The sequence below is a fragment of the Sinohyriopsis cumingii genome, chromosome 17 (genome assembly GCF_028554795.1).
Source record: "Sinohyriopsis cumingii isolate HCF-2022 chromosome 17, ASM2855479v2, whole genome shotgun sequence".
In the NCBI taxonomy this organism is placed as follows: domain Eukaryota; kingdom Metazoa; phylum Mollusca; class Bivalvia; order Unionida; family Unionidae; genus Sinohyriopsis; species Sinohyriopsis cumingii.
The window spans coordinates 49,158,703-49,185,980 of NC_142977.1; the positions used below are offsets into that span (position 1 = coordinate 49,158,703).

The following is a 27,278-nucleotide window of genomic DNA, read 5'->3' on the forward strand; positions in this document are numbered from 1 at the left end:
CCTCGACTTGTATGATAGTGTTTTTCATTATAAATTTAAATTAAAGATTGTGGAGCTAGGTTAGACCTTTCGCAGACGGAATTTGTTTTGTTCTTTCTCTGGAGGAAGTACGGGGGTGAATTTTTTGTTTGTAGGTCTGGAGTTCCCTTGGGCGCATGGAGCAGATTCTTCTGCATCCATGCTCTCGATGTCTCCAAACCTGTTATAAAGTTTGATGGGGTCATCTGACCCCTTTTGTTGCCTGTTTCCGTGAGATTTTTTACTCTTTGGTGATTTAGGTTGTTGGGTATTATTAAATGTAGTCTGAGTAGATGCCGTATTTTTCTGTGCTTGGTAATGGGGGGTGTTTGAATTTGGTGTTGAATCGGGTGCTTCTGTTTGTGTTTGAGCGTCCTTCGTTGTTTTAGGATTGCTCTTCACCACAGTGGAGAAGGATGGGCCAGAATGGGCTGTTTTTGCCTGTACAATTTTTCTGGCTTCTGGATAGAGAATATTATTTGTGTATTTTTCCCTCTGAAATTCCTTCTCCTATTTCCAGGTATCGCAATCCTTGGAATTTGCGTGGTGCTCTTTTCCGCAGTTGACACAATGCGGAGTTGCTCTACAATCAGATTCCTGATGAGCATTGTCTCCGCATCGGCCACATATTTGGGTTTTAGAGCAGCGGTCTTCGTGATGGCCGTATTTTTGACACTTATAACACCGAAGGGTTTTGGGAATGTAAATCTCTACCTTTACTTGCAAAAAGCCAACTTTTACCACTTTGGGTACAGTTGGCCTGTTGAAGGTGAGTACAATGGTGTTGGTGTCCTGCAGATTGTTATTACGTTTAATACGTATTCGTCGGACTGCAGTGACACCTTCACCTTTCATTCCTTCGATGATGTCAGCGTCGGTGACTCCAGCCAAGTCACGGCAGCGAATCACGCCTTTGAACGTATTCAGTGTGGTGTGAGCGAATGAGGTTACTGGGATATCAAAGAACGTTTTCATTTTCCTGATATTGTCTGATTGACCTCGTCGCTCACACTGAATAAGAAGACAACCCGATTTCAACTTTTTAACACTTTTGGGTGTGCCAATCGATCCTGTGATAGTCTTTTCGATGACAAATGGAGATAGTGCGGCAAGCGGTTTCGTGGCATCTTTTGACTGTATGACCATGAAGCGTGGAAATGACTCCACACTACATGGTTCATCGTCAGACTCTGATAAGGGTTTCGATCTTTTATTTTGATTTTTTTTTTTGAATTATCCATGATGGCTAGATTAAAAATTCAGCACCCGTGCTCCCCACCCACCAAGGAGCCCAACAAGGGGACACTTTTCAAGTACCAGGGATACACAAATGCCATACTCAGTTGATAAAATTACCTTTGATTGACCTTGAAGTCGCCAATTTCTAAGGTCGGTAAAATTACCCCCCGATTGACCCGTTAAGCCACCGCCTTCTAGGAAGCCTTGTAAGACTTGGAAAAGGGAAAAATGAAGGAATAGAATATAGGGGCAACGGTGGTATCAAGAGAGATACAAGGAGAAAGAGAAAGAAGGTGAGAAAGTTAATAAAGACCTCCTAGGGCTCGGCGTGACCAGCCGATTTGTCGGAACCGGGCCCATCCCAACCACCCGTCTAAGAGAAGTAGAGGCCAAAGTAGTGTATTGCAGGGAAAGCCTCTGCTCAACTACCAGGATCCTTTCCTCCCCCGACACGGGACGCAACCCACGGCAAACAGGTTGCCTCTACTTAGTCGCCTTTTACGACACGTAGCGAGGCACGTCGGGCCAATTCTACAACCCCGGACCCGCAGGGGGAGTTTTTCCTCTCTAATACCTACGTACAACATAAAACACGTCTGCAGACATACATCAAGAACACAATAAGCGTGAATGACTGCAAAAATTGGAATTTAATCACTTACTTTTCTCCTTACATACACCGTTCATTGCTACTGTACCGTGCAGTTGACCCCACGTGAGAACATACACTATTGATTTTGCTTCGAATTAAGCATACTCACATGACCTTTCACAGCCAATAGGAAAGTAAAGAATTATTCTCCGTACATCGATATCCCATCAGTCACTGGGACTCTACGCAATTAGCTCCATTTTAAATCGTAGTATTAAGACTATTTTAATAATGTCAACACATACGTAAATATCTTTTATAGATCCTATATTTTTAACAGAGCCAGTTGACGTACATTTTAATAAAATAACAAAATATATTCCATACAGTTTATAGCCTCGAATGAAAACTACAAACATTAAATAAAATCACGTAACAAGAGTTAGAAATAATATAGGTATACATAGCTGTACATATATATCTATCTACGTATATAGCTGTCTCTCTCTCAATATATATACTTCCAATGAAAGCAGCATTTGCTTTATTTGTAGACCACGATGATTCCATTCATAATAGAACAGATGATACGAAGTTTCCACACGAGGGACCTCCTATGTCAGGTCTCTCTCTCTCTCTCTCTCTCTCTCTCTCTCTCTCTATATATATATATATATATATATGAGTATGTATTCATATATTTAATTACTATTTGTATATTTATTAGACTTATTTATTCCTCCAACCACACACACACACACACGCACAAACACACACACATACACACACGCACAAACACACACACACATACACACACACATATTTCGGATCCGTTAGATTTTATACTACTCTAAGAACAGCTTCACCAGCCAGCCTCGCTGATATTATTTTTGTAAAATACAAAAATGAATGTGTCAAGATTTAAATAATTGCTGGGCCACTCAGTCAAGAGGGTATTTTTTTACAAACGAAATCACTACTAGACCGATCAGATTATGAAGAGAAAAAGTGATCACAAAAAAACATATGAAATTATTACACATCATAGATAGCAGCTTGATGATGCTACATTAACTTAATTTCACAAGTTTAATATGAACACATCAATGTTGGCAAACAGAGGTAATGTATTATATTTGGGATCTGGTTGGATCATACTATACCATTAAAAGAACAATTGCACGAGTACTGATTTCAGGATTTCAAAACAAGAGGAAAACGAAAAAAGGAAATGCTACAATCCAATATTGTAGAAAAGACGTTGATTAAAGATTCAATTTAAAGATGGGATTTAGAATTGACATTGGTAACATTAGATCTTGGGGCAAACGCTATGCCCTAGGAGGAAAGAATAAAGCACCTTTTTATGTGGGTAAATACATAAGTTTGTGTTCGGCTTAGAATGCAATATTCTTTGAAGATATTGTAAATTATGCATCGTCAATCAGCAATCGTCCACCAAATTAAGAGTCACAATTTATGGGGAATGATGCTTTTCTTTTGAAACGGCAAACGGTATTCTATGTATGAATCAGCTGTTTTATAATCAACAACATAGAATGGGAGAAATCGATCATACAAGAGAAAGTATTCAAAATTGTGGCAACATTATGGAACATTTAAATGGATATTTAAGGCTGTCCTATGGTTGGCTTGTTGGCAATTCATCAGGCATAATGCATTGTACATCGCTATGATACATCCGGTCGTGTTTGTAATGTAAAGCAAAGAAGTCGGAACAATTTTGGAAATTCATGTAATGCTTTCATAGAGTATGGATTTCTTTAAATTGTACAAACGTGGTATATTAGTCAACGCGCTCGACTAGGTGTAATATTAGCCACATAACAGAGCATAGTGTTGTTCGAAATGATTGCTCGATACAATTGATAGAAATGGAACCTGGAGAAGAGACATTACAGTAATATTATGACTAAGGTTCTTAAACAATGTTAGTTTTCCCACAAACGCCTTGATGACTTAAAAAAGATTGGACGTTTAGCGAATATACCAAATGTATTATGGCATGATTATTCATGCAACGGGTATATTTTGCATTTAAATGACTACATTTCTCGAGTATGCAGACGTTGTGTGCAACAATTGTGCCAAGGAGGAAAGCACCTTCATCAGAAGTTAACACTGAAACTGCAATTAGCGCCACCTGCAACGTGCTAAAACAAGATAAAATATTGTCCCTAAAAGGGAACCAGCGTACTATTAAAGATGGTGGATACAGAGAATGGATAGAAAATGTGACTGGTGTTGCGCAGGAAGTATCTTCGGTTCCCGACTCTTTCTGATATAAATACTTATACATCTATTTTTCTAGACCTTACCAGTTCTTATATAAACGTTGATAATGTCGATACAGCCATTGACTCTTGATACAAAACACGGTTTCTTGCTTACAATGCTAATAACACTGCAATAATGATTATATGGACGCCGGATAGGCTTTTTACTTACATAGTAGAGTTTCTCTTGTTTTTGAATAAAACATAAGAAAATAAACATCGTATTTAATGCATTTAAAAATGCATGTAGTAGGACGCCCATTGTTTGTATCTAGGATATATCAATGTTGCAGATACAACATCGATGCTGATTCTGACAATTATCCTGTTAGGCGTAGCTGTAGTTATCACGTGTTTGGTCTGTGGAATATGTGCATATAAGTCACGAAATCGGTAAGCACGGCTTCCTACCCTTCTCATATGACTTTTCACAGCGATACGCACGCACTCTCTCTATATATATTGTGAAGGATATTATTTCTTTTTAAGTTGTTTGAGTTAATGTTAATATTATTATGTTAGGAAATTCTAACAATGTAGAACGCACTGTAAACGTCAGGTCACGTCAAGTGTGTAGTTACATTACAATGCGGTGTAAAATTTACATCAGGATTGATTGCTATGTTCATAAGATCAGCTCTTTTGGTCAAGTACGCAACGCATTATTTGAATAGAGGTCATGCCAATATTGCGAATTCCTTGGAGTTCATTTGTCCCGTAGAGATATCGTAGCGTTCGTTGGCTCGAAAATGAAAAAACTATTATTGACGACCAAGATATTTAGGAGGCAAAACTAATTTAAATGCGTTCTCATTCTTCAGTTATATTCTAGTTTTGTAAGATTCGTGAGAGGCAATCTGATGTATTTATAACTTGTTCGTTGAAATTTCTGATGATATCTTTTTATTCTGAACAGACATTATCTCACTACAATGTTGTGAAATTATTGAGAGACTTGGATATTTAACAATTTCGTTGAATTAGGTGAAACATTCAAGGAGTTAATTGACATTCAACTTTCACTGGATTATCTTTATATAAACCTTTGTATTAATAGAATAGTGTTTCTTCAATGGTTCTAGCAGATAAGCATATTAGAACCATAATTCGGAATACCGTTGGATCGTTTCCGGAATAATATTAATATTAGTATTTTATTAACGTAATACTGATGTTTGGTTTCTTTGAAAATATCTTGAGTTCCAGTAAACACATTTACAGATTCTCTGATAACATTGAGATGACCAATTTTGTGTAGTTATTACATCCTAAATTATTCTTGAAATTCATTCAATAGTGTGAGTTCTTTTTAAATTATTTTTCACTTTGATTTTAAATTATGACGAAATAAATTTATATTTTGCCCATTTGGTATTATTGTTGTCGTTTTACCTTGTTTTTCTGACGTAGTTTAAGCCCCTAATGTGTCATTATATATATATATATATATATATATATATATATATATATATATATATATATATATATATATATATATATATATATATATATATATATATATATATATATATATATATATGATGACGTATTAGGGGTTCAGCTTTGTTGTGGGGCTGTCAAGGGATAATGGTAATTTAACATAGGAATTTTAGCATAATCTTTAAAGGGCTAAAAAGTACTGGGCCTGTCTAGTGACAATGTAAAAATACATTGCAGGCAATGTGACGTCACAGGACTGGAGATGGGTAACAATGTAGCAAGGGCTGACCTCAATAGGACTAAAGAGCGGAAAAAACCATAGAACATTTGGGCAGAACAGAGATAAAGATAATACATACAACAGACAATATACAAATACTAACAACTATACACCAGACCAAAAGAAATTATTCAAAAAAGAAAATCTCTTCTTGGCATATGAGCGGCCCTGAAAAGGGCATTTGGGTTCTGCTTCTTCTTCTATTTGCTCCAGTTCTTCCACCATTTTCTCACTTTCTCAATAATTCCTTTCTTCTTTTTCTTTTCATCCTCTGGAATCCAGTCAGGATGGCCCATTGATCTAAATGTCACCTGCACCTTCATCCAGTTTGATTTATCTGTGAAAGTCCTCGTTTTTCTTTCTGTTTTCTTTGTCCTTTCTTTCTTTAGCCCATCTATCTTTTATCTTCTTCACGCCTTCTTCCAACACTTTTCTCATTATTTCTTCTCCTTTTTTTAGTTGCTCCAACGATCATTTCACAACTGGACACATCGTCAAATGCAATGCGTTTTCTAAAAAAACACCTCACTTTCTTTACATTATCAAGGGCCTCCGTCAAGGTTTCAACTCTCACATATGTTGGTTGAATGAAGCCTCGTAACTTTTCTACTTCCTCTTCTATCATGCCTTGTACAAGATCCCTGGCTACTTTCCGGCTGGTCACTTGACGTCTCACAAAGTCATTGGTAACTGGATATCTTGATTCCTCTCAAGCCTTTCCACCACATAGGTAGCATCCACCATCAAGTACCAACTGTCTTTTAACTTTTTAAACAACTATATAGCCATCTTCATTTATTCACTGTTGAATAGCGCGAACGATGGACGCTTTCACTTTATATGTCAAGCACGGACGTGAAGGAAATATCCCTTACACTCTACTATCCACACAAACGTCCTCGAGCTCACACACACACACAATCACATCAGTAACGGAGTGATTTGTTTAAATCACCTTACTCCACATTCACACCATTCGGCAACTTGAATGTTGTCTCTTTTCTAAAGATTTGGGTATTCCTGGAAAGGGCCCTTTTATAACTCTAATACCACCTGGCTAATGGAGACAGCTTTCAGGCAAGGCACCACAGATACAATAACGACTCCTATCTATCTCCCAATTCACTGTTGAGTTTGGGAGCGCATAGGGTCTTGATTGGCTTCACTCACCCAGTCTTCACTTTCAGGGATAGTGAAGACTTCATCTGTCTTCTCCTATTCCACACTTTTGGATATTGGGGCCTCATTATATCCTCAGCACACACCTGTATTGGTACTAGCTGTGGTGATGGTATACGCAGCGGTGTTGGTAGTGGCTGTTCTGTTTGTATCTGTAGAGGCGTCCTCGCCTCAGGCTTGACCTCACACACAGGTGTCATCATGATGTAAAGCTTTGATTGATTGATAGATTGACTTGATTCATTTTATTTTTAACGGCGCATCAGCACTATTAGCATTTTTAGCGCCACACAAAATGTTATTTGTATAATCTTTTTAAAAATTATAAAAGGTCCTATATCGACCAGCGATATAAAAGAACAAATGGTTGAAATTAAAAACGGTAAGATGGTAACGGTACAAAATAAAGCTTCCCGATCAAAGGGGGATGTAAATGTTCTATGTTAATGAAAAAAAAAAGATGAAAAGGTATTAAAATGGGACGGGAATATGTATTGCATATTGTTGCACAAGGTGATAGCATGCAAGTTAGAGTTTACAGTAAATATTTACGGCTTTCAGGAACTCAATAATACGAGTGATGTTAATAGCATCAGAATGTTCTTTCATGTCATGCACAATGTAATAACGATCGCGCGTAGGTTGCAGGTCAAAACACTCTATCATAAAGTGCTTGACAGTGAATGGGTTCATTGCAAGAGACGCACTCTGGTGGGTCTTCACCTTATAGTATGTGGGAGTGGGTGATGTAAGTATGACCAATTCGGATTCTTGCAATGACTACCTCCTCCCTACGAATGGTTCTGTAGGAAGGAGTCCATTCTCCTAGAGTTGGCTTAATGGCATGAAGTTTGTTATTCAATGCATCATTCCATGATGCCTACCACTTCTGATGTAGGGACTTTCTGACACTAGGTTTAAAATCAGTATACGGTATTTTAAAATCAGATGGTTCTTGAGACATGGCCATTTTAGCAGCGCATCTGCTTTTTCGTTGCCTTTAACCAATATGGCTAGGTAACCAACAGTATATTATATTGTGGGAGACACTCATCTCGGTATTTTTGACTAGTATGTTTTTCAATAATGGATTCTCCAGTTTTCTATTGTGCAGTGACTGGAGTACTGATAGTGAGTCGGAGAGGATGATACTGTTTAAAATACGTTTATTTCTATATGTTGCAGAGCAAGGTCTATTGCTCTGATTTCGGCTGTAAAAATTGATGTTCCATCTGGTAAGCGAACGTGCGTTGTGTGATTTCCACAAACAAAGGCTGCAGCAGCCTTTTCCTCGTCCTTTGAGCCGTCGATGTAAATTCTGGTGTAGTTTTTAAATTCGGTGAGGAATTCATGGTAATTGTCGTGGAAGACAGAAGGGTTTGTTTCGGATTTTTTCCCATCGTGTAGTATAAAAAGTACTTTTGGTTGTTCAAGCAGCCAGGGTGGTGTTTCGGAGATGGACGTTTTCTGAATTTTAGAAACATCTATTTTTGTACTGTCGAGGCTGGATGATATTCTAATGCCAAAGGAAGGTGTGGCTTTTGGTTTGTTTTCGTATAAGAATTTGTATTTGGGTTGAAAAACAGAAGCAAAACCAGGATTCAGAGGGTTTGATTTTAATTTGAGAGCATTCTGTGCGGAAAGCATTTCTCTACGCTGCGATAATGGTGGTTCGTTCGCTTCAGCTAGAAGGCTTTCACACGTGATGTTTTAAATGCTCCCAGAGCCAGTCTTATTCCCTGATGATGAATTGGATCAAGCATCTTAAGATATGACTTTCGGGCTGAACCATACACAACGCAACCATAGTCCAGTTTGGAATGAATAAACGTTATATATAAATTGAGTATGAATTTTCTATCAGCACCCCAGTCAGTGTGAGCTACTACTTTAAGTAGGTTATGTGCTTTTACCCATTTATCTTTCAAGTTCTTTAGGTGTGGAATAAAAGTCAGTTTTCTGTCAAAGATAATACCTAAAAATTTTGTTTCCTCAACAACTGGGATATGTGTTCCTTTCAGCGTGAGGTGAGGTTCTACGTGGTGTCGTCGTAATTGACAGAAATGCATGAATACCGTTTTTGATTTTGAGAATTTGAAGGCGTTCGTGCTAGCCCAATTTTGAATCTTGTTGATATTTTGCTGTAGTTGTCTTTCAATTGTATCCATGTGCTTTGACCGATAACATATGAGAAAATCATCAACATATAGTTAGCAATCCACTCCAAGAGTCAAACACTTGGTGATGTTATTAATTTTGATATTGAAAAGTGTCACAGATAAAATACTGCCCTGGGGCACACCCATCTCTTGCTCGTGCAAATCTGAGAGAGTAGAGCCCACTCGTACCTTGAATTATCTGTCTGAAAGGAAGTGGGATATGAAAGAGGACAGACGGCCTTTTAGACCTAGATCGTGCAGGTCTTTTGTTATCCAGTACTTCCATGTTGTGTCATAGGCCTTTTCTAAAATCAAAGAAAACCGCTACTAGATGTTCTTTCTTGATAAATGCATCGCGAATGAATGTTTCTAGTCTAAGCAGATGATCGTTGGTGCTCTGTCCATAACGAAAGCCACTTTGGAAAGGAAATATGAAATTCTTAGTTTCCAGGTACCATACAAGCCGAGAATTAATCATTCCTTCCATTGTTTTGCACACACAGCTTGTACGTGCGGTCGATAGCTATTAGGATCTTCGCTATCTTTACCGGGTTTGGGAACTGGTATTAGTGTTGCTTCTTTCCATATCTTAGGCAGATTACCAGTAATTCATAAATCATTGAAGAGTTTCAAAAGAGATGTTAAAGATGATTCTGGAAGATGTTTTGAAAACTTGTAATGTATTTCGTCAGGCCCAGCGGAAGTATCATGGGCCTTGTCTAAAGCCTCCATAAGTCCTGATAGTGAAAACAGTTGGTTGTAACTTTCCGAGTTGTTGGATGTGAATTTTAAACGTGAATTTTCTGTTTGTTTCTAGATCTGGAGCTCCCTTGGGCGCATGGAGCAGTTTCTTCTGCATCCATGCTCTCAATGTTTCCAAACCTGTTATAAAATTTGATGGGGTCATCTGACCCCTTTTGTTGCCTGTTTCCATGAGATTTGTTTTTGTTTTATGGTGATTTCCGTGGTTGGGTATTGTTGAAAGTAGTTTGTGTAGATGCCGTATTTTTCTGTGTTTGATAATGGTGGTGATTGGAGCTTGGTGTTGAATCGAGTAGATCTGTTACTGTTTGAGCGTCCTTCGTTGTTATAGAATTGCTCTTCACTACAGTGGAGAAGGATGGGCCACGATGCGCTGTTTTCGCCTGTATAGTGTTCTGGCTTCTGGATAGGGAATATTATTTGTGTATTTTACCCTCTGAATTTCCTTCTCCTGCTTCCAGGTATCGCAATCCTTGGAATTTGCATGGTGCTCTTCTCCACAGTTGATACAATGCGTAATTGCTCTACAATCAGATTCCTGATGAGAATGGTCTCCGCATCGGCCACATATTTGGCTTTTTGAGCAGCGGTCTTCGTGATGGCCGTATATTTGACACTTATAACATCGAAGGGGGTTTGGAATGTAGATCTCAACCTTCACTTGCAAGAAGCCAACTTTGACCACTTTGGGTACTGTTGGCTTGTTAAAAGTGAGAACAATGGTGTTGATATCCTGCAGATTATTATTACGTTTGATACGTATTCGACGGACTGCAGTGACACGTTCACTTTTCATCCCTTCAATGATATCTGCGTCGGTGACTCCAGCCAAGTCACGACATCGAATCACGCCTTTGGATGTATTGAGTGTGGTGTGAACAAATGAGGTCACTGGAATATCAAAGAAAGTTTTCATTTTCTTGATATTTTCTGTCTGACCCCGTCGCTCACCCTCAACAAGAAGGCAACCCGATTTCATCTTTTTTACGCTCTTTGGTGTACCAATCAATCCGGTAATAGTTTTCTCAATTATAAACGGAGAGAGAGAAGTAAGCGATTTTGTGGCATCTTTAGATTTTATGACCATGATGCGTGGAAATGACTCCACACTACATGGTTCGTCATCAGAGTTAGATAAAAGTTTTCGTACGCTTGTTGTGAATTGTTTTGGAAATATCTATCTTGGCTTGATTAAAATTCAGCACCCGTGCTCTCCGCCCACCGTGGAGCCCAACAAGGGGACACTTTTCAAGTGCCAGGGATACACAGATGTCATACTCATTTGATAAAATTACCTTTGATTGACCCTGAAGTCGCCAATTTCTAAGGTCGGTAAAATTACCCCCCGATTGACCAGTTAAGCCTCCGCCTTCTAGGAAGTCTTCTAAGACTTAGGAAAGGGAATGATAAAGGAAAAGAAAATAAGAACAACGGTGTTATCAAAAGCGATACAAGGAGAAAGATAAAAAGGTGAGAGAGTAAATAAAGACTTCCTAGGGCTCGGCGTGACCAGCCGATTTGTCGAAACCGGTCCCATCCCGACCACCCGTCTAAGAGAAGTAGAGGCCAAAGTAGTGTATTGCATGGAAAGCCATTGCTCAACTACCAGGATCCTTTCCTCCCCCGACACGGGACGCAACCCACGACAAGCAGGTTGCCTCTACTTAGTCGCCTTTTACGACACGTAGCGAGGCAAGTCGGGCCAATTCTACATCCCGGACCCGCAGGGGGACTTTGATAGTGGAGATAGAGGGAGCAGAGACAGCAGATTTAGATACAGTGCAAGGAATAGTCAGTTTTGACACGAAGACAGACAAGACAAGAGTTTGTATACTTTGCAGGACATGTTTATTGATTTTTGTAATGGAAAAACAAGAAATCAAAAATACATATAAGCCAAATGGTTACATTACGCAATAAAAAACGATCACAAACAGTGAAATATAAAAAAGTCACTGTCAGCATGTTTTTGGTATCCAAGATGTCCTATGGACAGTGTGTAATGTTCTTAAAGTCTCTACATTGAGCACAGTCACATAGGTAAACTCCTGGAATGCCCTTTTGGGAATGTCCATGACAGTCATGTCCTGAAGGGAGTGGTGTCCTCGGTGACGGGTTCTTCTTCTTCTAGCACTGTCACTAGCACAGGTTTAAAATTTACTTTTTCCTTGAACGTAAGAATTGAGGATCACAACTCTTGAGCATAATTGGCCTCTTCTTTGGTCCAAGCTTTAAAATCCTAATTTTTCCAGTCACGTACATCTGTCCAATGAGGGTGTAAGTCACATGCTACACATACAACGTCATATACTTCTTCTGTACTTAAAAGTTGACGAATCTTTTTTCCCGTAGAGGTCGATAAGTATCCAGATGAAAACGCAAGGCTTTGAACAAAACGAGTTTTTCGTACTCATTTAAAGGGACAAGTTACCTGTTTTGTTTGGTACCAAGTACTGTTCGTAAAGAGTCACGAGGATTCGGCTGGTAATCGAAATCCCAGAAAGCAAGTCACTATGACACTCACCACACGTTCACCACAATTCATGGGACACCATTCTCGTAATACGTATTGGTAATCCTCTACAATCTAAATTTTGTCATTGATTTCCTTCCACGGATTCTGTTGTGTCACGAGTGATAAGGTTGTGGCATGATATACCCTCTTTTGATGGAGGTAATAAGTGTACATTTTGCACAAAACTGATTGTACTCCAGTAGCCAAACCAAATTATTTATTCACTAGTTCACATACTACACATGGCACAGAATTTTCCTCGAGAGAGAAAATTTAATAGCGTAAAATATTTTGGTAATCCACTAACTCTTCCTTTGGTACTCGTTGAAATATGGCCAACATGTAACAAGTAGATGAGTAGACACGAAAAGTCTTCTGGTCCTCGCCAATTGAACAATGTCTTACCATTGTAACGTTTTCAAATGAATCAGTCCCCTTATAGCATTCATGTACCAGGGGTTTAAAGATCGGTGACGTAACGGATGCAATTGTTATTTGTGTTTCACTTATATTTTTACCAGCTCTAGCTAAAAGCGTTCTTTCAACTCCACCGGCAAATCACGAATGTTCTCTTGTAAGGTATCCATGATCATGTTAGTCAGTTCTATTTTATTTGAAATCTTCTCCTACAGCGAAAGTAATGGACATAGTGAGTAAATTCTGACCAGGGTAACGGTCAAGAATGTGAATAAAATCTTCTAATGGAAACGGCTAAAGCGGAATAATCGGATGAACCCATACTTGATCCAGAGAAATCTGACGCGTTTGTTAACTTTTCTCAATTTCTTCTTGTGAATTTCTCGACACAAAAGTTCTACAGTCAGCTATTGAGATTTTGCTCCGACAAGTCCCTGCCAAACTTCCTTGTAAATCTTATCTTGCAGTTCGGTTGGTAATCCTTGAACATTTTTTTAAAATGGGGTTTAAAAACTTGTCTCAGTGTTGTCCAACGTTTGACTCCTTGCTAAGCTGGTTTCTTAAACGACATGGTATGCCACTTCAACGACTGGGGTCACACTAAAGGTAGGTAGCAGAAATTCGGACACCAATGATCATGTTCCAGGTAAAATGAATCTTTCTGCTCCCACTGGTGACGTGAAACATTGCAACTGAAGCACTTGACTTTATCCCCTTCGCCCGAGTAGAAAAATTTAGCTCTGGCTAATTCTTCGGTGATAGGTCCTCATAGATGCTAAGGTCATTTTTCTTGGAACGTTTGAAAACGACTTTCAAAGTCGCAGTATTCAAGCAAAAGCACGGAGAACGAACATTCGTCTTTCATAGGTTCGTTTCGACGAGGACAGGGTGAAATCGATAGGAGTTTGCTCAGTTTTGGATAACATCCGTAGGGTGGTAGCCGCATGGTCTCCCGTGAAGGTTGACATTGACAATGAAAACCAGTAGAGAGTTCAACGATAACGAGTGGCATCGCTTTTGCATCCGTCAGCTTTGCACATCATCACTTTCCATGGTAGGTGCAGTGGCAGTAGTAGTAGTAGTAGTAGTAGTTATCGCAAAGTTCCCATCATGTGGTACTGCATCGTTGTGGTCACAACATACGGCATCGCTCTCATAGCAATGCACAGCATAGCACTCCACTTCAGAATCCCCAGAATTGAATGATTTCTGTTTAAAAGGATTCATCCTTCTCACTTAACGTTGGCAGATACAATGAATTATCAATCTAGGACGTTATCCCTTTTTATATGCTAACCAATATCGACGTGTCCGTACGGCAAAGTGAAGTGTTTGGGAAGTCGCACTCGCTTGAGGTACACGATTTTACAAAGGCCGACTGACGATTTGGTGTGTGGGTAAATGTACAATCATATGCGGTTCGTAGGTGGTCACTCTAAAATGCCCATCCCGTCCAGACTGCAAGACTTCTTTCAATACGCCAAAGTTTACCACTCGACGGATGCGATAATGAGAGTCAATCCTTACACGTTACATTCGGTGTGCACTTCTCCTTGTTTGTTTCAGGTATTTGTAGTCGTAATTGTTAGGACCGCCACTAGCAAAAATTATAATCTTTTCGTCGGGGTGTTCCTCTGTATAGGCTCCTAAACGGTATCCCTCAATGACAGGGTGATGTAGATCCGGGCGATTGATGTAGATGCAACTGTCAATGTGTCAAATTATAGGACGCGATCTCCTAACAGTTCTTCGTACTATTTTAAGCGAGCATGGGCTGTCAGGTAAGCCGCAATCATTACATTTCCAAATTCGTGAGCTTCTACAAAGTCAAGTTCTTCTTCGTAATTGATTAAGGTCAAGTCCTCACGATTGACGTCCACGTTTTTCATGTATTTGGTTTTGTCGTGAATCATCTGGAAGTACCGGGAAGGTTCTGTCAAATATTCTGTCTTGGGGAAACACGGTCGTTGTACCATTTTGCCCCACAAGCAATTTAACATAACTTTGCCAAACGATCGCCTGCCTTCGTTTTCTTGGTGTGGTCTAAAGTGATTCCTTCCTGCTCCCAGTATTTCTCTTTGAATTTGATTTGGTCTTCGGGAGTCTGACACCAGGAAGGTTAGCCGCTGACTTTTTGTTTCAGTTTCAAAAAAGCATCCACGTAGTCCGCGAAAATGCCTTTCTGAATCTTGTCACCCTTATGGTTCTGTTCTTTTTCCTTGGCAATGGTGAGGTAAAACGGAATGGTACAAGACTGTGGGAGGCAAGGCTTTGCAATTGATAAAATCTCCGTATTGTCGAATGTTGTCCAGGTCGAAGAGTTCCGTCAGCAATTGGGGGTATCCTGCTGGAAAGCGACAATATCTGCACACGTACGGATACACACTTCCAAGTATTTGATTTCTTCTCCTTTCTCCTCGTCGATTTGGTACAGCAAACAGCTGACATTTGTCCTCCAACGTACAAACTAATCCGAGGGTTCGGTGCGTCCACCAACTTGTAACTTTCCACGATAAGTTTAAACTCAGGATCGGTTTTCAAATGTGATCGTACTCGTGTTTCCATATTTCCACCACTTGGTATCTTTGCTGTTCTAACTTCAAGCGTCACTGACAAGTGGCTTGATACAAGTCTTGCATGGTCCGTTGTAAAAACTCATTTTTAGTGTCACGTTCAGGTTAGCAGAGGGGACATCCGTGAAATAAGGAACTGTTAAACTCGTACACGATCTTGGGGTTTTCTAAGCCCCAACTATCCACTGAATACGTTCCGATGGTATTTTCGCCTCCTCCGTTGCGAAAATTTAGGATCCATTTGTCTTCCCTGTCGCACAAGTAATGTAGCCAGCGTAAGGCTTTGACCGAGTATTGACGTTTCACAAAGCTGATCGTTTGAGGGTTGAAGACAGCCAGGGTGATTTCTGGCATGAATCGTTGGCTTTACACTAAGGAAATCGCTTTGGCAATGGTGCAGGTTTCTTTCAAAGGGTCGAAACCTCCTTGTTTCAAGAACAACTCTGGAAATTTCCCACAGCAACGCCGTAAAATGTCCACGTCTGAATGACAATAATTTAACATCTCTTCCTGAAAGTCAAAGGGGCCGAGGCGTGAGCCTGGTACCTATCGTAGATAGCTTCTCGTTGTTCGGTACGCATGTTTTTGGTGTCGTAGTCGTGAGCCTCAGACAAATGGGGTAAAACGGCGTGTTGATTGGCTTCGGTATTGAAAAAGGCGGAAAGTAACCTTTGGTCATTTCTGAAATTCCAAACGTTTTAAGCATTCGGCTCAAAGGCATGGTCAAGTAGCTCATCGAATCTTTACACTGTACTTGTCCCACTTAAGGACTTTCGGTGCCTTGTTCCGTATAGTATCTATATAAAAAAACTGTCCGTCGTATCCCGAGAGATTGTGAGCCATCACCGTGGCATGGCGATGACAATTGCCGTAACGTTCGATGTCCTCTTGGCTCCACGTTTCCTCGATGGGATATGAGATCCATTAGGCGAAATCAGCTAGCGTGTTTGGTCCCCGAAAGATGTTTTCACGCCCTCCCGGAAACTTGCTGCAATGATGGCAATGCCTAAAGATAGGCTCGTAGATACAATTCTCGCACGCTCGTTGAGCAACGCAGGAAATAGGAATGTGAATGCCAGTCTCTTGCATGCATTCGAAATCGAAAAAGATGAAATTGCCTTTCTTCTGGTCATTTTCCTCCTCTTGTTTGGAATGGTATTTTTGAATGTGGCATTCTTGATCTAAGCACGATCTGGTGACAAATGTGACATCGTTTCTTTCCTGAACATACGTGTGTCTTGGCATTATTGATACGTATGCCTTGTCCACAGGTATAGCACAATCCCAGGAGTTGACAGGCACTTTTCTGCTGTGAACATTTCATTCTGCAAATGTTGTTGGTAACAGGTAGGGCTGAGATAAGTGCGCTGGCAAGCTGGGCAATGCACTCGTTTTTGTCTTTCGTCTAGAAAGGGTTGAGGGGCCAAACATTTTGATCCACAATGTTCGTGTTGCTATCGATTGTTATAGCCATATTCATATTTATCACAATAATAACTGTATACCAGGAATGGGGCGATACTGGTGATGGCATCAAAATGTTCATCGTGATGATAGACGTGAATGTATTTGCCGTCTTTAAAATCTTAGCCTCGAATCAACAGAGGTCGGCGGACTTCTTGAGGTTTCACTTTCAATGTCTAACGTGGAGGTAGGACATCTTGCAATTTCTGCATTTCAGGAATACCACAAGGTATGTCTTTGGATAGCCCCGCTTGCTGTACCAGGAGTTCTGTTTCTCTGAGTGGTTTGACTTGGTCCGAATTTCGAATCTTCTTCCAAGCTCTTTTTCATTCTACCGTGTCGTTCTTGTTGGCAAAACATCGTCCTACTACGATGGCCCTGGTTAAACACATTTTGTCTTGAGGGTTGTTCATTTGGACGAGACTCGTTTTGATGCTACGAAGTTCGTCGACCAATAACACCTTTTTGTGTCCGGTCCCTTGGGGTAGAGACACGTGTTTCATAAGCAGTGTTGTGTTTCCATCGGTGATGTGAAACTTGTCGTTGGATTGTTTCACGTTTTGAATCTTGTCGATGACAATGGAAGGTGTTAGTTCTGCTGGGCTGCTAAATCCGATCTAAACGGGGGACTTTAAACTGTCGTGATGAATGGAAAGTCTCAAACGATCGTCTTCTTTAGACTGACATTGTCATTTCAGCGTGGTTAACAAAGAATCCCACACCACAGAGATGAAGCCCTCTGCAATCTCCAGCGATACGTCGGGCTTGAAATCTTTCGACTTCACCACGTACGTGTGTCAGCCGTCGTTCTAAATTTTCTAGAGGAGAGCTATTTCGTCTCTCGAATGTGGTAGTACTTTTCAGGCTTTACCAATGGTGGTGAACTTTGGTTGCGTGTAGACTCTCTGGGTCTGGATTCTGCCTCACTCATGTCATCTTCAAAATCACTGGCGTTAATTTGTGCCAAGACTTTAGCTACTGTACGAGCAATAAACCGCGTTTCTGCCTCCTACTTTCTTCTTTTTTCACGAATTGATGCGATCGTTTCATCTTGGCTGCAAAAGGTCAAACGACTACATGTGAAACACCATGGGTCACTTTATATCTATGACAGATCAGCGTATATATAAAGGGCGTGTGTCTTGCCTTCCACTATTCATTTCACTCTCAAACCGAGCAGAACGATGGAAGAGCCACACAGATCGAACTTCTGATCAGAGCTTTGCGAGGTGTCATAATAAAATTTTCTTCAGACAAGCCGACGGACTACTCCCCCTCCTTTCGAGATAAAAGTCAAGATACTTGCTATATCTGTAAGAAGAAAGGGCATTGGACAAAAGAGTTTCCAGACCGTCAAAAAAGCAAGACAGGTGTCAAAAGAGAAAATATTCAAGATACGTGTTATCATTGTCAAGAGAAAGGACATTGGTCTTCAGAATTCCCTAAGCAACAACAGGAGCAAGAGAATGAGAGGGGTTCTGAACAGGACGAAGAAGTATCCTCCCCAAAGTAAGAACTCAGACACGTGTAGAAACATAAAAAGAGAAGAGCTGAATGGAGAAAGTGAGGACGAAGCGGAGAATCAACCAGTGAAAGTGAAAACATTCAAAAAACAGAGAGAGTGAACAAAGACACAGAAGTTCATAAACTTTTTAAAGTGTTGTGTTTTGTTGTGAATTGGCTTATAAAATTTGTACCAGAATATACCAGACAGAAAACGTCTCTTGGTTTTGATTTTTAGAATATGGACCTACACTCACGCAGTCACACACGTACATCATGGGTTAAAAGGGGTTTTGAGTTCTAATTGATTTTGGCAGTTGAAATACTGTCTCTTTTCGAGAGAAGTGGGTGGCCTTGAAAAGGACCGTTAGGTATTTGCTTGTGTAAAACAAAACAGGAACGGGACGTAATCTGCCTTAACTGTCTTAAACCTTTGCCACGGCCAAGGCCTACTTCTGGACTTACTCCTGTCAATTATGATTTGGTAGAAATCAATAGGGGTGGTATCGCAGGCGTAGTAACAGGGCTGGGTTGTTTAGCTCGGGAAGGTCTTTTTCTCTTAGGTCGTAATAAAGAAGTCTGACACATTTGTTTCAGACTACTTAACTCTGCTAAAATGTCTAAGAGTACCGCTACCGTTTGGCTTTCAATATTCTCCATCTCTCCTAGACTTTGTTTCTTCTCTGCTGCTTCTTCCTGTCGTTTCCGTTTTGCTTCTAATTATTCTCCTGTTGCTGATGAAGGCGAAAAGTTTGTTCTGCTTCTTTCTGCTGTTGTAAAAAATTACCCAACTCTTCTTTCTGTCTCTTTAAAATTGGTCAGTTGTTTAGTTGTAAGTATTTGTATGATGTATTTGTTATCTCTGTCTCTGTCCCTCCCCACGTTCTATGTTTTTTCCCCGCCTTTTAGTCCTATTGAGGTCAGCCCCTTGCTACATTGTTACCGAGCTCCATCCCTGTGACGTCACATTCCCTGTAATGTATTTTACCATTGTCCCAAAACAGGTCCAATACTTTTTGTCCCACAATAGACCCACTCGTGTTACAATTCCTATGTTAAATTCCCATTATCCCTTGACAGCACCACAATGTTAAAAACCCATTGTCCCAAGAAGGCCGGGACCCTATTTTTAATGGTAAGTCCCACCGTCCCTAGACAAAATATATTAGAAAAATAAATTACACTGGTGTCAAAATTTAACTGAACTGGTCTTATATTTACAGCAATATTTTAGGTGTAAATAAAAGTTAACATAGAAAATGATCATTACCTGAACTGCCCAATCGTCTGTATTTTGATGTATTAATGAATTTTCCTATTCTGTTGCGCAAATTCTTAAAATGAGTTCTATTCCATATTTTACTCCGCTATCATCACTTATACATGCTTAGAAATGAACATATGAAAATCTCGAACAGAATACAGAACGAGAAAAGAAACTTAATGTTAACGTGATTGTTACAAAATAAATCTTAGACCAACATTTGCAATTCAGTTTTCTCTACAATAGAAGAAGGTGCATGATGTTTACGAATTTCTCCCGTTATAAGTTTTCTTTCGTTTTTATTTTGAAGCACATTTTAAAATACTATATTTGTATTCGTATTGCAGGCTAAATAACAGCATGAGCACCGGTGCAAATCCGGAGCATGGTCTACCAGATGCGGACATTGGAATTTGCAACGAGTTTGATATGCTTCCTATTAATATTGATCCGAATACTAACTACTGGACAATAGGAGCAGATAACACCGGGGGTCTAGGAACAGTTATCGACCAGACTGATACTTCAGGAAGCCTTAGCTTGGGATCAAGACTGTGTCATATATACCAAAATGAGATTCAACATAACCTGGAGGAAGTTCATCGTCTTCAGTCAGATGAAGATGGCTACCTCCATGCAATATGAATACATTTTTATTTGTACGGCCATTGAGCTACATAAATTATCAAATGATAAACATATTAGAGCTTTACATAGTAATAATTAAACTTGTAAAATTATCTCCAAAATTATCATAATAAACGTTGGGTATTTCCTATTTGTATTTACGTCTCTCTTTACAGCTTTGTTAGATTTTAGTTGGCATTTCTTGTTCATGGGGAGTCCTTGATGAAAATATAAATTTTCAAGCCGAGTACTTAATCAATTTCTATGAGTAATCGTCATGTGTACATTATTCACGAACTTATATGGTAGGATGGAGTAGTTTCGTAAAATGTATCACCAGATTTTCTTAGCATAATGTCTTCGCAGATATTTGAATATAAAGGTATTTATTTAGTCATGTTTTCTAGAAGTAGTTCTTTGTATTCAGTTCGTGGGTGCTTTTGTTGGTTTGTGCATGAGCTACCGATGCACGGATTGAACAGGCATACTGATTGGTCGTACAAATATGAAACATGAAGACCTATGCAAGTGTGAATGAGTCGTGAATATGTGGCCATTACATGATTAAAGTTTATCTGTGGTGTTTGCGCACTATTGTCTTGCGGTCCTTTGAAGCAGAAAAAAACATCGACCGCAAACCATACTCACGAAATGTTGTTTGATTCGCTAGTGACTCTTGCTTGTTACAACATATTTTTCGCTGATAACTAATGTAATACAAGCCAATATTGTTTGATTTGCTGAGGTTTATCTGAATGGCAGAACATAAAAACTGTCACAAAGAAAGATAAGCAAGCATAAATAAATCATGTCATGAGTCCTATTTTTTAATTTTGCTTACATAGTCTTTCAAAGAAGTTATTTGAATTTACAAGTCCTCGAGAAAAACAATAATCATCGATATGTATTTTTAATACTAACAATATTAATACAGATTTTATACGTCGCTTTATATAAGAAAGTCAAAGAGAGAAAAAGTATTACGCAAAATATTGAATTGTATCCAACCTTTTTCTGACAAGGTGTCCTTTTTAAAAGCATCTCGTCACTTCATCATACCGTTGTTCATCCGATATATTTAATACATTAAAGTTTTACAATTTTCAATAGTGTCTCCTCCTTTTTGTTCGAACCAAAAAAGGTTTCCGAAAACAGCTTTCTCTACTAGCTATAGGTCCATCATATCTCTACTGTATTTCATTATATATTTGTACCAAAGTATCTACTTGTGCTTTTAAGCCAATGTTTTTTATATATATCGGTTGATATGTATGTTAACATAAATATATAGATAATTAACAAAGTTACCACGTGGGTTAAAAACAAATACAACTTTATCCCTATGTACTGTTCAGTTCTCTTTCGCTTAAAACCATGTCGCTTATTTTAGATTGTTTATTTCATATTTGTCATCAATACGTTACTATAAAGGTTAATAATTGTAAGATATACAAAATAGAGAAGAACGTGATACGTAGAGTTCGTTTTTGCTTTCGTTGTTTGAAGACTAAAACATTTTTGTTCAAAGTTTTGAAGATATATAAACCAAACAAGCAAAACAACGCATTTGTAGTCTCTGTTAATCATTTTTATATATTTCATTATCAGGCCGAGGATTTGTTCATTTTTTATTTTTCTTTAACATAGAAATTGATAATTCATACCATCAGAAGCATCGGACTTGGTATCAAATTTCTCATTATCATCATTTCAAAAGTTCCCCCTGTATTTCATTTCATTGATATAAACCCATATGTCACGTTGATCTGGAGATATGAAGAGCTCGTTAAAGGTGCATTGATCGTACCTAAGTACGATAAACGTAGAACCTGATCTGATGTTATATAATGCCCCGATAATTTAGGGTCTACGCTAATCTTGAAATTTTAAAGAAGCCCATGCATTATGTGAATGCGCTGAGAGATCAGCGTCTACACTGTTAGAAGATTAGCGCACTTTCATTTACGAGCAAGTCTTCTTTATCCTTCAGCACTGAATTTCATCACCGCACGGGTAATTGCAAATGTCATTACAATCTGCGAAAATCCGTATACGCACTTGCAGGACATGTACATCGATTCCTTCGAATCTTTCATCTACCCGTATTTTACTTCAGTTTTACAGTCAAACGTCATAGAAATTCCTTTTCTGAAGGTATATTTAGCGAACATATCTAACTGGAAGATTGAGTAGGTTGCATTTTAGGCTAAAATTTCACTGGATAACAGTCATTTACAAAAAAACTGTCCCAGTGCATTGTGAATTCCTTTCTACCAAAATTCGGAACCCTCCAACGTCCATCATAAGACATTGCAGAAAGAAGGTTCATTGTAATAAGCGGTCGAAGACTGAATGGTGTGGTCCAAAGCTGTATTTACGAGTTTCATGACCTATTTTTGACTGAATGAAACATCAAGAAACATATTTAGCTGCAATTGAAACTGAGACAATTTATCAATCGTACGACGCTCAAAATTTGAAGTAGGTACCGCATGGTCAGGGATAAAGAGTTCAGAAAATATGGGACTCGATCCGCAAAAAAACTCACTAAGGTAAGGAACAAATTTTTCGGTTATTTAAAATCAACAACAGAAAATATCAACTACCACCATGATATAGCAAATGTACTTGCAGATAGTTTTTCTTACTATTCATCATCGTATAATTAGTCAGCAGATTTTTGACACCTAAAAAGTCACAACGAGCAGATAGGTTTAACATTCACATCAATTTAGAAAGATATAACCAATCTTTTTTCCTTATTGATCGTATGGAAGATTTAAGCTGGACCCATAATGCATCCACTTAGCCTGAAAAAATACATTTCCAGTTCTTGAAACACCTAACGCAGCCATCATTAATCTCTCTTTTGGAAATTTTCAATTATTCATGGAACACTGGTAATATGCAAAATATGTGGTAAGAGGCTACAGTAATGCCTGTTCCCAAAGTAAGCAAGGGTAGCACAGATTTTATCAACTACCGTCCTACGGACTAGGAAAGCTGTGTGCGTAAAACGATAACTTCCTACGTGGCTTCCGATATGGCCGTAGTACTAATGATATTTTGGTTAGATCTGAAACTTTTTTGAGGCGATGTTATCAAGAAATATATCCTAGATTTAGAAAAGGCCTGTACAAGAACATGGAAGTACATAATGATGAATGGCCTGTACGATCTGGGTCGAAAAGGCCGTCTCCAAGCCCTTATATCGAATTTGTTTCAAACTGATAAATCAAGTGGGCTCCATCCTCTCTGACACGGGCGTGCCCCAGGGCAATATGTTATATGCAACGCTTGTCAACATCAAACTTAATAGCATTACCAGACGTTTACTGTCTGCTTTAGATTGATCCCCATATGTTGATGAATCCTTAATATGTTATAGATCGAAAAACATGCATTCATTTGAGAGAAAGTTGGACGAAAACATGAAAAAGATTCAAAGTTGGGCCACTTTTAACTGTTTAAAGTTCTCCAAATCTCAATCAGTACGCAAATACATCTCTCAGCGAAGAATAAATCACGATGATCCGAAATTCACGCTAGAGGGAATACCTTTAAAAGTTATTGAGGAAACAAAGTTTTAGGTATTGTCCTTGACAGAAAACTCACTTTTATTCCACTCTTACAGAATTGGAAATTGAAAGCCCTGAATATTCAAAGCAGTAGTAGCGCATATTGTATGTGGTACTGATAGGAACGTCGCTCTTGATCTATATATAACCTGTAGTCACTCCAACTTGATACATGGTTGTGTTGTATATTGTTCAGCCAAATATTCGTACTTATAGTTGCTTGAGTTAAATCACCATCAAGCAATACGACTCACTATTTGAAAATCCTTTGGCTGAATCAATATAGCCACATATATGACATCGTAGACAAAAACTTCTTTACAATATGCCCTCAATGTAAGACCCAACCTTTCGAACCAAGCTTGTATGACTGGATACTGTTGGTTACCCAGCCATGTCGTTATTAAAAGTAATGAAAAGCAAACTGCTCTGCTAAATAAAGTAGTCGTATCTGTACAGCCATCTGATTTTAAAATGCCACACCGATTGAAAACCTATTGTCAAAAACATCTTTATTTTGTTTGTGGTGGTCGTCGTGAAATGAAAATAAATGAAAATAAACAGTTCATCAAACCAACCCTAGGCAGTTGGCTTCCTTTCTACAGAACCAGAGGTAGTCATTGCAAGATTTAAAATTGGTCATATTGACATAGACATCCCCTACATATTAAAGTGTGAATGACTACCGGAGTGCTTTGCTGCATTGAACACTTTATTTTATCAATGCTTCTTTCGACCTCCATCCTAACCGCGATCGTTACTACAATAATAACGACATGAACGACTTTTTGAAACAGTAAATATGTCTTGATTTTTAAATTTCATGTAGGAAGTTACCATTTATTAAAGAGTTAAACTGTGTGCAATCCTATTTTTTTGAATATTATGAACAAACACTCTTACTGTTAATGATACAATAAACATTTACATTAATCGGGAACACTCTTATATTTTCACCATATCGTCTTTTGCTAGTGTCCCTTTACCGCTGTTTGATAATAACCTGCATTGATTGTTCAGGTTATCATCTAACCTTTTCAGTTGTGCTTTGTAGCCATACTTTGCTAGCACGCCGAAAATCGTGTAACAATAGAAACAACTAATCAATCAGTATTTCAAATACTGTGACAGAAAGTTCTTTATATATATTAATATTTAAAACTATGCTCTATTGCCATCAAAATGGCATCTCTCATATGTCTGAACAAATGGCATGAGCGTATCTAAAGTACCCTAATGTAATAATACAGGGATGATGGCTATTTTTCGAATATAGAAAATATCAGCGTCCGAAGCGAAAGTAAATTAATTATAAAATATATATAAGGCAGACTAAAAGGTTGTATGATCTTTTTTCTCCACTTTACCTTTGATGTCTAAGCTAGCATTATTTCGAGAGGTGCACATCTAAAAAAAGGCCATAATGTTTACTTGATAACGTAAACTACACTTCTTGAGCATGTACCAAAATAAAGAAATGTAATGGCTATTTTAACAATATCAGTGACTTACAAGATCTTTTTTTAAATAACTAGAGTGGAGAACGTGGGATAATGTTTTCTTTAAAAATTAGCTTTTTCCATTTTCAATTTCTGCATTTGTTTTTTCTTACTCGCTTCGAGTCATTTTCGTTCTTTTCAGAGGTAACAGTATTTTGATTAATGAAATGAAGGCTACATATTTCTCTCTTCCGATTCAGACATATGTTCACAAGAATATAATTATGGTGGGACATGTGTCGCGCCAGACAGATAGGAATGCAGAATAGGTCACAGGGGACGTTACACGGCTTGTAAAATCGGCAGGTTAAAATAATAATTAAAGAATCTAAACTTCGTTGCCATTTCGAATATATACTGTTTTCTGAACTTTACAAGAGATTCTACAGTGGCCTGTACTTCCAATCCAATTATTTTGGCCTTCATCATCTCCTTGTTATTCTCTTTTTGTCTGGACTAGATTGATCCAATGTTCTTCCTTTTGCGGTTGTTTTCTTGGCTTCTGTCTAATTTGCAACGCGTTTTACATAAAGTGATCACATGTGACTTAGTAACTGGGAGACAGAGCCGTTTTGAGCCTGATATCTCTCTAAAGAAGGTACAAATGTTTCCTCAACAACTGGAACAGATGTTCTATCCAGCATGAGTTTAGGTTCATCATTGATGTCTTCGGAAGTGACAGAAATGCATACACACCGTTTTAAATTTCGAGCATTTTAAACCGTCGGTACTAACCCAATTTTGAATCTTGTTTATATTTTCCTGCACTTGTCTTTTAATCGTATGCATGTGCTTTGATCGATACCATATTAGATAATTGTCAGCGTATAACGAGCAATCCACACTAGGAGCCAAACACTTGGTGATGCTATTGATTTTTGTGTTTAGAAGCGTCACAGACAGAAATTTTGGAAATTTTATGAAGCACAATATCTTGCAATAGGTTTCCTGATGAGAGATGACAAACGTATCCTGAATATAAAAGTGGACAATGAGAGATAATGATCGCAACCATTGATCAAAGTCCATAGTATATATGCGGAAATCGAGCATAAAACATTGTGTTGTTTAAAACATTAGCCAATGTATTAGTCATCAAATAATCGGTCTATCGTTTACTTTGATAATCAAAGAAGTTTTACATCGTACAAGCCTGCTACGAGTCCCCAATCCCTGATATTACAATCTTGTATTTCCGTATGCTTACTAAACACATACATTAAACTTGTGATTGTACATATTGATAGTTCTTCGCATTAGTGGAATTAACACTAATCTTCTTTAGACCCTTTGATTAATTGTAATTGCAAAAGTCGTTATATATACCTTACTCTAAAAATTACTACAGCCAAACCATAAGATAGTACGAAAACATTTAAAAATCACAAATACAAGAGGACAGTGAAATGAATATAAACTGATGTGTATACATTTTTGCACATCATTGTTTTGAACCCAAATCAGAGGTGCTTGCAATATACACGTTTCCACAAGATACAGATATATGCAAAATGCAAACTTGCAATAGACAGTAATCAAAGGAGACAAATCTGTTCTTTGGCCATTACGAGTGAGGAACTTGCTCATAGCTATTTATTATCAGTACAAAATATTCAACGTGTACATATTCTGTGACGCTGGTAATGGTGTATATAAAAGCCTACGACATCTGCACTTATCTGTTAGGCATTGACTATATTAATGTGAGTGACCAACAGTCAGTAGATTTAATGCGATGTATCAGGACTTTCTAATGGTCATGTGATATGGTTAATTTAAGTTGTGATTCCATCAACGGTCAGATGCAAGATAAACAAAATGTCCTTTAGAGATGGGGTGAGGACACCAGCGAAGGAGTACTAATTTCTTAGG

The 27,278-nt window shown here is 38.5% G+C and overlaps 1 protein-coding gene across 1 annotated transcript in view; it reads left to right on the forward strand.

Moving 5' to 3' along the window:
* LOC149778578 (uncharacterized) overlaps positions 1–21,393 on the forward strand; it is a 67,726-nt gene extending 46,333 nt beyond the window's left edge. Inside the window, exons 5-7 of the mRNA XM_089938511.1 lie at positions 2,404–2,472; positions 4,440–4,539; positions 20,050–21,393. Coding sequence (XP_089794637.1) covers positions 2,404–2,472; positions 4,440–4,539; positions 20,050–20,347 — 467 coding nt within the window. The 3' untranslated portion in view covers positions 20,348–21,393. The remainder of the gene's footprint in view (positions 1–2,403; positions 2,473–4,439; positions 4,540–20,049) is intronic.
* Positions 21,394–27,278: the final 5,885 nt, after the last annotated feature.